Raw genomic sequence first — 11,958 nt, 5'->3', positions numbered from 1 at the left:
GGAGTTCTTTCATAATGATTGTGGAGAAATGGAACAAGGCTAACCTATATATACTATAGGTTGATGAAGCTCCACCACTCTTGGATCGAGGACGGCCTAAATACAGCTGAGGTCGAGAAGGCGCCACATCATCATCAAGAATGTGGCTCGAGACTCAGGAATCGGGAAGTGTCTCGAGAGTCAAGAATAGGGAAGTGTCTCGAGAGTCAGGAATGTGGTCTGCAGGTCAGGAATTTGGCGAGAGTCAGGAATGTGGCAAGAATTGGGGGATTCCTGACAGCACCCCCTCCTCAAGAACGAGTGGAACGAGGATGTGAACGAGAACGAAGAGGAGGATGAGATGAGTGGCGAGGGATGGGAGAGGGAGAAAAAAAATGAGGACTGGGACGAGAAGGATAGCGGCGGTGGAAGTCCTGAACAAGGTCAGGAGAATGAATCAGGTTGTCCGCAGGTTCCCAAGTGCGTTCCTCAGGTCCGTAACCCTTTCAGTCCACCAGATAGTAGAGTTTAGACTGTGAAATCTTGGAATCAAGGATGTCCTCAACCTCGTACTCAGACCCATCCTCGAACTGCACTAGTGGAGGCGGAGGAATGACCCGATTTGGAATAGGACTGGGAATATAAGGCTCAAGGAGAGAGGAGTGAAAAACGGGGTGAATTTGATATGAGGAGGGAAGTGCAAGGCGATAAGTGATAGGATTATGTAAACTCCTGAGTTTGGACTTCCCGGGAGGTCACCCAGCCCAGTACTATTCAAACCCAAGGACGCTTAACTCTAATTATCCCAAGACCCTTAACCAATTGGAAAAGGGGGTGCACTCTTGTTCATGGGCCCTTTCCCTTTATATTTGAACCCCATGGATCGTCTCTCGAGTCGTTCCCTTTGGTTGCTTACAATCCACCACGCTTCCCTGCAAGTTCACGCCCTCGTGAACGGAAGCTGAGAGCCGCAGCTCTCCCGAGAGCCTCGCTCTCTTGACACCCTACCCCTCGGGTCGAGCCCAGCGGGAGCAAACTGGACCAGCCAGATGTCAATCAACATGTGGTGCGATTCCCTTAGCCAACCAACAGAGTCGGACCCGAGACCCCTCTGATACCAAATGTAAACTCCTGAGTTTGGACTTCCCGGGAGGTCACCCAGCCCAGTACTATTCAAACCCAAGGACGCTTAACTCTAATTATCCCAAGACCCTTAACCAATTGGAAAAGGGGGTGCACTCTTGTTCATGGGCCCTTTCCCTTTATATTTGAACCCCATGGATTGTCTCTCGAGTCGTTCCCTTTGGTTGCTTACAGATTAATGATGGCAGTGATAGGGAAAGGACCAAGGCGTTTAAAATCGAGTTTTGGACAGGGCCTGGTGGTGGAGATATTTTGCCTGAGGAGCCAGACTTTATCCCCGATATTGTAAGGGGAACAATCCTGACGATGGACATTGGCAAATGTTTTATGAGATTCCTGAGCACGATGGAGGTGGAAGGAGATGGAGTTGTGGATTTCCTGGAGGTTGGAGATAAATGCCTCAGAGCGGGGATTTGAACGAGAGGATTCAGATGGAGAAGGAAGTGAGAGATTGAATCGGGGATTTCGGCCAGAGTTCGCAAAGAAGGGGGAAACTCGAAGAGAGGAGTGAACAGAGTTGTTATAGGAAAACTCAGCAAGGGGAAGGATATCGAACCAGTTATCCTGATGATAGTTGATGAAGCACCTCAAGAATTGTTCCAACGTCTGAATCGTTCGCTCAGATTGCCCATCAGTTTGAGGATGATATGCCGAAGAGAGGTTGGCCTTCACTCCAAGCAGCTGTAAAAACCGTTGCCAGAAATGAGAGATGAACTGAGGCCCCCGATCCGAAACCACATCTGTAGGAATCCCATGAAGTCAGAAAATTTCCCTGAATACCAGTTTTGCCATGTCCTCGCCCGAAAACTCCTTGGTACATGGCAAGAAGTGTGCCATCTTTGTGAAGCGATCCACCACGACTAAAATGCTGTTGAAGCCTCCAGAACTCGGAAGATCACTCAAGAAATCCATGGAGATGGATTCCCAAGGACCTAAAGGGACCGGAAGGGAACGAAGCAAACCTGAAGGAAGGTGGCGAGGTACCTTATTCCGGGCACAAGTGTCACAGGAGGTAACAAAATCTTTGATGTAGTCGTCCATGTGAGGCCACCAAAAGTCCCGTGCAACTAGCTCATAGGTTTTCGCAATGCCGAAGTGACCAGCAGTCGGGCTATCATGGCACGCCATCAGGACCAACCTTCGAGCATCACCTTCAGGAACGTAAAGCTGCTCCCCACGGTACAATAAGCCATCTAAGAACTCGAACTCGTCAAATCGCCGGCAGTCGGGAGTCACTGGGTGTCCAGCCTGAAGATGGGGGAAAATGTCGCTAGCGAGATCATCGGATTGAAGATCGTTTCTGATTGCATCCATCAAGGAGGAGTCCTGAGGGGCCAGGGAAATTGCCATAACTTGAAGCCGATCAAGACCGAGGATAACTTGATCTTGTTGATCAAAGGCAAGATTACCAGGCCTGAGACTGAGATAGGAGCACCTTGAAAGAGCATCAGGAAGGCCTTGAAACTTTCCAGGTCTGTACTTGATAACAAAGTCAAACCGACTCAAGAATTATGCCCACCTTGCTTGACGACGGCTTAAAACTCGGGAAGTGGCAAAGTACTCGAGATTTTTGTGATCCGTCCAGACTGTTGTTTGATGGCTTGCCCCCTCCAAGAAACGGCGCCACTCTCCAAAGGAATCCACGATGGCAAAGAGCTCCTTGTCGTGGATTTCGTAATTGATCTCCGCAGGCTGGAATTTCCGAGAATGGAAAGCAACCGGATGAAGTTCGTGATCCGCTCCGAGTTGAGACAGCACAGCACCAATGGCAAAGTCGGAGGCATCAGCCTCGATGAAGAAAGGTTGTGAGGAATCAGCATGGATCAAGACAGGAGCAGAACTGAAGGCCGCCTTGAGTGTGTCGAAGGCCTGCTGGGCAGCAGCAGACCAAGAGAAGGGAACATCCTTGCGAGTGAGATGTGTGAGAGGAAGGACAATGTCAGAGTAGTGATCAATGAATTTGCGGTAGAAGTTGGCGAAGCCAAGGAAAATGTGAGACACAAAATCCCTAGGCCCCAAAGTGGAGCCAGAAGGGCGCCACATGGTAGTGGCCGAAGCGAGAGCCAAACGAGCGTAACACGTTTGGACCAAAAGCTCCGACTTGAAAAGTCAAGAGCGGGAGTGGAACTCCCAACGAAGTGCTCGAGGAACAAGCACAAAGAGAGCAATAAGCGAGGCTTCAAAAAGGGAACCAAAAAGGACCAACACATGACACATGGAAGTGTCCGAGATGGAGTCTGAGATGGACCCGAGATGGAGTCCGAGATGGACCCGAAGTGGAGTCCGATATGGAGTCCGAAGTGGAGTCCGAGATGGAGTCCAAGATGGACCCGAGATGGACCCGAGATGGAGTCCGAGATGGAGTCCGAGATGGACCCGAGATGGACCCGAGATGGAGTCCGAGATGGAGTCCGAGAAGGACCCGAGATGGAGTCCGAGGTGGAGTCCGAGATGGAGTCCGAGATGGACCCGAGATGGAGTCCGAAGTCGAGACCGGGACCAAGACCGAGACCGGGACCGAGACCGAGATCGGGACCGAGACCGAGACCGAGGCCGAGTCCGAATCCGAGTCCGAGTCCGAGTCCGAGTCCGAGTCCGAGTTCGAAGCCTGAGAGGGTGAAAGCCCAAAGCGTTCGTCTCCCAGACCCTGGGGGGTTTGGTGAGCTCCAAAAGTATAGTAGGGGGAGGACTGCAGTGGAGCCAGTTTGGCCAGGAAAGGCCAGTTTGGCCCAGGAAGGCCGGACCCAGTGTTGGGTGATGAGCTGCCCACTGGGAAGTCCAAGACTAGAGTGAACACGGACCGACAAGCGGGGTAGCTTGGTGAAGTGTTCAAGAGCCGGCTCTAGTTCCCCCGGGAGATCGACTGGCCGATGCTCCCAGTCCAAGTGTGGGTGGCACTACCTACTTGGATACCTGGTGTGGCTCAACGGAACCTCGCTCTAAGCCCATGGCTAGAGCACCTAAAGACGAAAGGCGGGGAGAGTACCCATGAGGCTTGTGTAAGGCCACAGTGTTCCGAAATGGTGTCCCAAAGTCCCAGACTGTGGAAAGGAAGAGGGGTAGCCCTCCAGTGTGGTGACCAAGGACACAGTCACACAGTGAGGAAGTCCTAGAGGATAGTGGGACTTAGTGGTCGGGCCGGTGGGCCTCGATCCAGTGGCAGTGTTGGCGAACACAACCAAGGACAGAAAGGGACTTGGTGGGGACCGAAACAGAGATATTGGGGAAGGCTATTCCCCATGTCTGTAGGCATCCTAAGGATGTTAAGGAGTGGATCTGGGATGACCACTCATGGACGGATGACCCAGTCTTTGAGAGACGGGATGGGAATGTAGGTGGTGTTGGACCACCAGTGTGACCAAGGTAAATGGGCATGGCCTTAGCGTAACGGGCCGATATGTCGGTGGTACCTTGGGGTGTCGATCATGGGATCGGACACGTGGAGCACTTGGACCAAGTGCTAAGGTTGAGTGGCATGGATGCCATTCTCGGGGCTAGCAAGCCCCAAGTCCTGAGTTGGGCTTATGGAGGTTGTGAATGAGACTCCTCCAAGTGGTCGGAGGTGTGGTTAAGTGAGTAAAGTAGAATGGAAAAATTAGTCTCTTATAGAAAACCTGAACGTTCGACATTGATTGTGGAGGCTCCCATTCGAGAATAATCTTGACTTTAGCAGGATCCATCGTGATACCCTCAGGAGTGACAATGTACCCAAGGAACTTCATAGACTACTGATCAAAGGAACATTTCTCAAGCTTCGCGTATAGGCCGTGTTCTCGCAGCTTCACTAGCACCTTGCAAACATGTTCGTCATGCTCCTCCTGAGTTTTTGAGTAGATGAGGATGTCATCGAGGTAGACGATCACCATCTGATCAAGAAACTCCCGAAAAACGTCGTTCGCCATGTGTTGGAAAACCGCTGGAGCATTTGTCACGCCAAATGGCATGACAGTGTACTCGAAGTGGCCATAGCGGGTTCGGAACGCAGTCTTCCATTCATCACCAGGCCGGATCCAGATCAGGTTGTATGCTCCACGGAGGTCGATCTTGGTGAAGAAGCGGGCACCGCCGAGGCGTTCCAACAGGTCCGAGATCAGGGGCAACGGATAACAGTTCCGAACAGTCACCTTGTTCAAACCTCGGTAGTCGATTACTAGCCGCAAGCTCCCATCCTTCTTCTTGACAAAGAAGACAGGCGCTCCAGCCGGGGACTGCGAATGCTGAATGTAGCCCGAGGCAAGGTTCTCATCCACGTACTCTTTGAGGGCCTTAAGCTCGGACGGGGATAACCCGTAGATAGGCCCCCACGGAGGTGACGCTCCTTCCTGTAAATCAATGGGACAATCATAAGGCCGATGAACAGGCAGTACACTAGCTTTTTTCTTGTCAAACACATCCCCAAAATCATGATACTTCTCAGGAAGACTGACAGGAGAAACATGCAAAGCAAAAAGAAAAAGAGGTTCTTTATGAAGGAGTTCTTTCATAGTGATTGTGGAGATAGGAGAAGGGGTACGACTAAATGGAATGATGAGACGAGGATACTGTCCAGTGTAAGATGGAAGAGAGGAAAAAGAAGAGGATAAAAACTTCGTAGAGTCAGGAACAGAACCCCGACTTGAGTTTAGGGAACTTTTCCTGATTCGGACTCGATGAACACCAGGGGAAGCCGTGGGAGATGGTGATGTGGGAGAGATGAGCTGTAAGTCCTTCCAACAAATCTGAGGCTGATGTAGTTGGAACCAAGGAAGACCGAGCACCACAGAGGAGGACTTGCTGTTAATGATGTTGAAGGCGATATCGGTGACGGTGGACCCGATGTGTACTCGAACGGGCAACGTTTCCCTAAGTCCAGAAGATGGAGACACAAAATGCCCGCCGATGCCTTCAACCCTCAGATCCCGTATGGTAGGAGAAAGAGGAACGTGATATCGGGCAGCAAAGTCCGTGTCCATGAAGCAGGAAGTTGCACCCGAGTCCAGTAGCGCCAAAGCCTTGAGTCCTGATTGTCCGGTGAAAGAAAGGAGACATGGGACGCGGAAGTTGCAGGAATTGGTGGTGGCTTTGATGAAAGGTGGTGAGGAGCTTGATAAGGAAGAAAAGTGATTTTTATTTGGGGAGTCCAAACAGACAGCTTCTACTCTGTTTGGACAGGGTCGTTTCCCGACTGCAACAGAAGTGGACTTTGAGGCAGAGTGAACTCGAGCAATCGGGGAGGCTTCCTGGGACACACAGCTGCTTTGTGATTAGGATCAGCACAGTAGAGGCAAAGATTATGAGATATTCGACGTTGCCTCTCAGCAGGACTCAACTTCCCTCTAATGAGTCGGGGAGTACCAGAAATATCCATCGGGACCGGAGCAGTAGGTTCAGGACTATGCCCCGAAGACTCAAGCTGGGATTCCTAAGTCTGGGACGGAAAAACAGAGGCACGGCGACTTTCCTGACGACATTCAAAGAGACGATTGTCACATCGAACAGCTTTGTTGATGGCGTCCGATAGGTCCTTGGGATCCTCCATGGTGAGCAACAAATCCTTGACACCGTTGTTGAGGCCGAAACGAAATTGGTCAATCAGGGCCCACTCATCCCACTGAGTGTCCAAGGCAAGGAGTTGGAACTCTGCAGCGTAGATCGAGGCAGGACGAGACCCCTGAGAGAGACGTCTCATCTTTGTGGTAGCAGCCCGAACCCGATCCGTCTCGCCAAAACATGCTTCGAGCTTCTCTTTGAACAATTGAAGATCCATCAGCTCCGGAACCACGACCCCTTTCATGCTCTTCTCCAGAAGAGGAGAAAACCATGACAAAGCTGCACCCTCGAGCAACGTCCCAATCGCGCTGATTTGAGACTCGGGAGTGGGGTACCGCCGATGTTGAAGTGCAAAGATCAGCTCCATTTGGTTCAAAAATCCACGAAGCTCCGAACGCTTGCCTGAAAATTTCGCCGGGAAACTCACCTTCGGTTCAGGAACTTTGCTGGATCCTTGAGCCGAAAGTGAAGCAAGCTCCTGCTGCATGCGAAGAAGGGTCGCCTTCAGCTCGGTATTCTCAGACTGGATTTTTGCAAGGACTTCGGCAAAGAAATCAGGATGGCTTGGAGACTCCATTGGCAAGAAGAAAGAAAAGAAAAGGGGGAAAAAGACAAAGGCAATCAAATAATCAAAACGAGCTAAAAGAAAAGCAAAAAACACAATCTGAATCAAACTGTCAAGACCCCCAACAAGATCAAGACTAGAAAATGCTAAAGACAAAGAGAAAAAGCTAGTGAAAACAAAGAAAAGGCCTTAGACTGGTGTTGATTCAGATTGTGAAGAAATGGAACAAGGCTAACCTATATATACTATAGGTTGATGAAGCTCCACCACTCTTGGATCGAGGATGGCCTAAATACAGCTGAGGTCGAGAAGGCGCCACATCATCATCAGGAATGTGGCTCGAGACTCAGGAATCGGGAAGTGTCTCGAGAGTCAGGAATGTGGTCTGCAGGTCAGAAATCCGGCGAGAGTCAGGAATGTGGCAAGAATTAGGGGATTCCTAACAATGTGCCGTGAACGCCACCATCAACTGAGTTTGGTTGTTCAATTGCAAGCGCATAGCATCAAGCAATTGAACCAACTGCTGCTCTAGAGCCAAAGGAGGAGATTGCGGATCGGCCATGAAGATGAATGAAAAAGAAAGAGCAAAAGAAGAGAAATGACAAAAAGTTGGAAAGAAATGGTAGATCTAGACAATGCAAAAAGCTAGATCTAAACCAAAATCCTGAAAGGAAAGAACAAAAGAAAGGAAATGGAAAAAGCTAGATCTAGACAATGCAAAAGCTAAATCTAAACCGAAATCCCAAATCCAAGTACTCCCCAGGGACAATCAAAGGTGCCCCTCATCTCCACCAATGTGAGTGCATGGAATATGGAAAGGGAATACAGAAATGTGCATATCAATTAGCCCAAAAACCCTAGCTTATATACAGGAGCGAGTGGTCCGGATTGAAACCAATCTGACGGCTACCAAAATCCACTACGCTAATATTAGTATACGGCATCGTAGCCGTACACTTGGCTCTCACACTATCAATTTTTTATTTATTTAAAAAGAAGAATGTTTGAAGGCATTATATTTTCTTGTATGTTATAAATTCTTATGAAGAATTGTGAGAAATGAAATGTCGACAATTACCAGTAAACACTGTCTGTTGTACATGTCCAGGTAGATGAGCTCCAGCCATGTCTCATTGCTTTTGAGCTTTCTCACAAACTTTTGCTAGATTTTTCCATTCAATTCACTGCATTGCAAGCTCTTCTAATCTCTCCATCACTCCCAGTGAGCACCTGTATGTCGCTCATCCGGAGCATGGACGCCACGAACCCCGCCCGGAACGTCACCCCGGCCACTCCAAACGCCGTCACCGTGATGCGCGCCCCGGTGTCGTCCATGAGGCGCTGGTCCGACTCCAGCACCCCGCCACCATTCCGCAAGTTCTTGAAGTAGCTGCTGTCGAACGAGCCCTGGCTGCCCGTGTCCAGCGCCACCTTGTTGAGCCCCGCGTCACCCCTGGGACACTGCTGCTGGAGCATAGCGAGAGTGCTCTGGCTCATGGATGGATCCGGCTTGCCGGTGGACGAGAAGTTGTAGAGGCGGTAGCTGAAAAAGCGGCAGTCGGTCTGGCCGATCGTGTGAGCACCTGTATGGCAGATTTGTCGATTGATCGAGAAAGCTCGAGTGATTTTACGTACCACTGAGAGTTGCGAGATCCAGAGTTGTGAGTCCTTTGGCCGAGAACTTTTGCTTGAGCACCGCGACCGAGTCGAGTGGCGAGGGCATGTTTGATGCGTCCGAGGCAGAGGAAACTCTTCCGTCCCGTCGGCCCAGAGGAACTGGCCAGAACTGTCCTCCACTCTAAGGTCATTGATCAAGACACAGCGCACGGATTGTTATAATAGCTGACGATCGAAAGTTCGTGATTTGATACCTCTGAGACCGCGTCCCTGGCAGCGAGCGCAAGAATGTCGGCGCACGACACAACTCCCGGACACGCTGCCTCGATCTGCCGCTTCGCATCGTCTATAACTTCGAAGCCCCGGAGGCCGAGGTTGGCCAGCGCCGCTTTCTCCGCGCTCGGGCCGTCGATGAGAATGGAGCCATCACAGCCCTGAAGAAACGAGCGGACGGAAGCTCAGGATCAAATCAAAGCTTCAAACGAGCTTCAAACCCACTCGGACAAAGCAGTCGTGGAAATGCAAGCGAAGAACGCCTGCTCCAATCATAGGATTGGAGCTCATGTGTGATCTCACTGTGGACTTGACGATGGCTTCCACTCGAGGGCACGAGCCGTCGTAGAATCCAATCCTCGTCGCACCTTCTGCAAGATTGTAAGCCGCCGCGACTATGAGCAACGCCAAAACCGTGAGCTCCATGTTGCAAAGATGCTGCTGCGTTCTTCGCGATTGCCAGCTTTATACCGCTGCTCCCCATCTTCAAAGGCGTGTACTAGCGGCGAACAAAAAAGTTGCCTCCACAGCCCACAAAACTGATTGCTTTTGGCTCCGAGTGAAAGGCCTTGCGTCGTGAAGCTTTAGCTACAGTCCTCCAACCCCACACGGAGAGACCAAGCAAAAATTCTTACGTTCTTCGTCCAAAGTGCGCTATCTTGCTGGTGACCACCACCAACATGATAGATGCTCCACTGTAAGATCTCCCAAACACGAAGGAGCCACCCTTCTTTCTTCGCTTTATTCCAATCTTGGACTAGCTAGCTACTGTGCTGGGATTTTAAACTCCCGCATACTTCTGGACGGGGAGTAGCACCAAACCCAATCGTTCCACTGACGCATTCTTTCTAGCAAATGCCCTCTGGTGGCAAACATCTAAATCCTCTTGTTTCACAATCACAGATTGCGCTCCAACATATCTTCAATAAGCTGGTTTTTTCTTGGGCAATTCAGAAGAGATGGAGCATCACCACCCACAAAAAGATACTGTACTGCGGCATCTTGAGCAAAAGCTATCTTGTAGGACCAAGATGATCCGAGTAGTGAGATGCCATGCCAACATTGGAACTCTAACTCAAAAGATCACACACCACCTCAAATCTTGAGCTCCTGCAAGTCCGGCGCATCCCCATCATCGCACTCCACCATCTGCCGCATCCCTTCCTTGAGCTCCTCAACCCCCTCGCCAAGAACAGCGCACACCGGATACACGGGGAGCTCCGTCCTCCTCCTCAGCTCCCTCACCACCTCCTCGGCCCCCTCCTCGTCCATCTTGTTCGCCACTACGATCGACCGCCGCTTGGTCATCCCGCTCCGGTAGCACTCCATCTCATACTTGAGCTGCTCCAGCTGATCCCACGCGTAGTCCCCCTCCCTGCCCGCCACCCCGAGCGACGCATCCAGCACGTAGACGAACACCTTCGTGCGCTCGACGTGCCGGAGGAAGTGGAACCCCAGGCCCCGGTTCTCGTGAGCGCCCTCGATGAGCCCCGGGACGTCGGCGACGCTGAAGCAGTAGTAGTCCGGGAACTCCACCCTCCCGATGATCGGCCTGAGCGTGGTGAAGGGGTAGCTCCCCACGCACGGCTTCGCTTTGGACATGGAGCCCAGCAGCGTGCTCTTGCCGGCGTTTGGAGCCCCCACGAGACCAACGTCGGCGATGCTCTTGAGCTCCAGGATGAGCACCGCCTCGCTGCCGGGCTCGCCGGGCTCGTTCTCCAGGCGCGGGAGTCCGTTCGGCCACTTGCTCTTCTTCGGGAGCGAGCGGGGGAGTGCCGCGTTGCCTCTACCCCCGGCGCCACCCACGGCTACCACCAGCGTCTGGTTGGGCTCCAGCAGCTCGGCTACGTTGCTCCGGATGATCGGTCTCGGGATCTTGAGGACGCGCGGCGCGTCCTCGGACGACGAGGAAGAGGCACCGTCGTCATCGTCATCTTCTTCTTCTTCGTCTTCGTCTTCGTCTAGATCACTGTCGTCGCTAGTCTCTTCCGGTTCTTCTGAGGTTTCTTGGGGTGGTGGAGGATGATCGGGCCTGTGCGAGTATATGTCCTTGGAGAACATCTGGCTCAGCCTCACCCAGTCTTTGTCACCGTCCCAAGTTTGCTTCACTGTTCTCCGAGCTACTCGTTGCCGGAAGTCTTGGGTCATGTCCGGGAGAGTGCCCTCGGAAAGATGGACGACTGTTCCCAGAGGGACGTAGAGAACCTGAGAAAGATTTCATTCGATCATTCTCGCTAGAACTTAGAGAGGCAAGAACAAAGACTTACTTCATCCAAGCCTCTCTTCCCAGTTTGCTTCCTGTCAAGCCCCGAGCCCCCGTTTCCACCAGCCTGTCTAGAAAAACAAAGAATGAAAGATCGATCAGAATAAAGGCTCGATCGAAGGCAAGAACAAACAAAGAAAAAAGAAGATCACCGCAGCGTGCTGTAGATTCTTGAAGTCGTAAACTTCTGGCGTGCTCTTGAGAATCACCTTCCCTCCAATGCCGCCATTTCCACCTAGATCATCACATTTGGAGCCTCTGCGATGCAAGAGAAAAGAAGAAGAGAGCGCTTACCATTGACACGGCCGTGCCGAGAGCTCAAGCTCTTGGCAAAGCTGTTGCATCCGCCGCCGCCATGCCCGCCCTTGACTCGGAGAATGTAGCGATCCACGAGCTTGCGCTCGGCTTGCTTCACCGGCTGCTGGTCCTTCTCCCAGTGGAGCGCCCTCGCCAGCGCCATCCGCCATGGCCGCTGCTTCATCGAAGTTTTAGGGTTCTAATGGCCCGTTATGTCCTTTTAGGGTTCTAGAGAAAATAGGCAATGCCGATCGCTCGGAGATTCGGGACGCGCATGGCAGCGGCGGTGGCC

At 51.7% G+C, this 11,958-nt stretch overlaps 2 protein-coding genes across 2 annotated transcripts; both read right to left on the bottom strand.

Moving 5' to 3' along the window:
• Nucleotides 1–8,290: 8,290 nt before the first annotated feature.
• On the bottom strand, nt 8,291–9,725 carry LOC9644039 (cationic peroxidase 2). The gene is made up of 4 exons (XM_002984166.2): nt 9,332–9,725; nt 9,088–9,267; nt 8,852–9,014; nt 8,291–8,799 (listed from the first exon to the last, which is right to left on the bottom strand). The coding sequence occupies exons 1-4, from the start codon at nt 9,530–9,532 to the stop codon at nt 8,393–8,395; spliced, it is 951 nt and encodes a 316-aa protein (XP_002984212.1). The 5' UTR covers nt 9,533–9,725; the 3' UTR covers nt 8,291–8,392.
• A 298-nt stretch (nt 9,726–10,023) lies between these two features.
• LOC112351401 (probable GTP-binding protein OBGM, mitochondrial) lies at nt 10,024–11,869 on the bottom strand. Its single transcript, XM_024689273.1, has 4 exons — nt 11,664–11,869; nt 11,522–11,604; nt 11,374–11,436; nt 10,024–11,311 (listed from the first exon to the last, which is right to left on the bottom strand). Exons 1-4 carry the CDS (start codon nt 11,848–11,850, stop codon nt 10,202–10,204), a joined length of 1,443 nt encoding a protein of 480 aa, XP_024545041.1. The 5' UTR covers nt 11,851–11,869; the 3' UTR covers nt 10,024–10,201.
• Between the last annotated feature and the right edge of the window lie 89 nt (nt 11,870–11,958).

This window comes from Selaginella moellendorffii, unplaced genomic scaffold (assembly GCF_000143415.4).
Source record: "Selaginella moellendorffii unplaced genomic scaffold, v1.0 SELMOscaffold_61, whole genome shotgun sequence".
Taxonomy (NCBI): domain Eukaryota; kingdom Viridiplantae; phylum Streptophyta; class Lycopodiopsida; order Selaginellales; family Selaginellaceae; genus Selaginella; species Selaginella moellendorffii.
The sequence above is the reverse complement of the archived record's forward strand: the minus strand, read 5'-3'. Positions and strand labels throughout refer to the sequence as shown.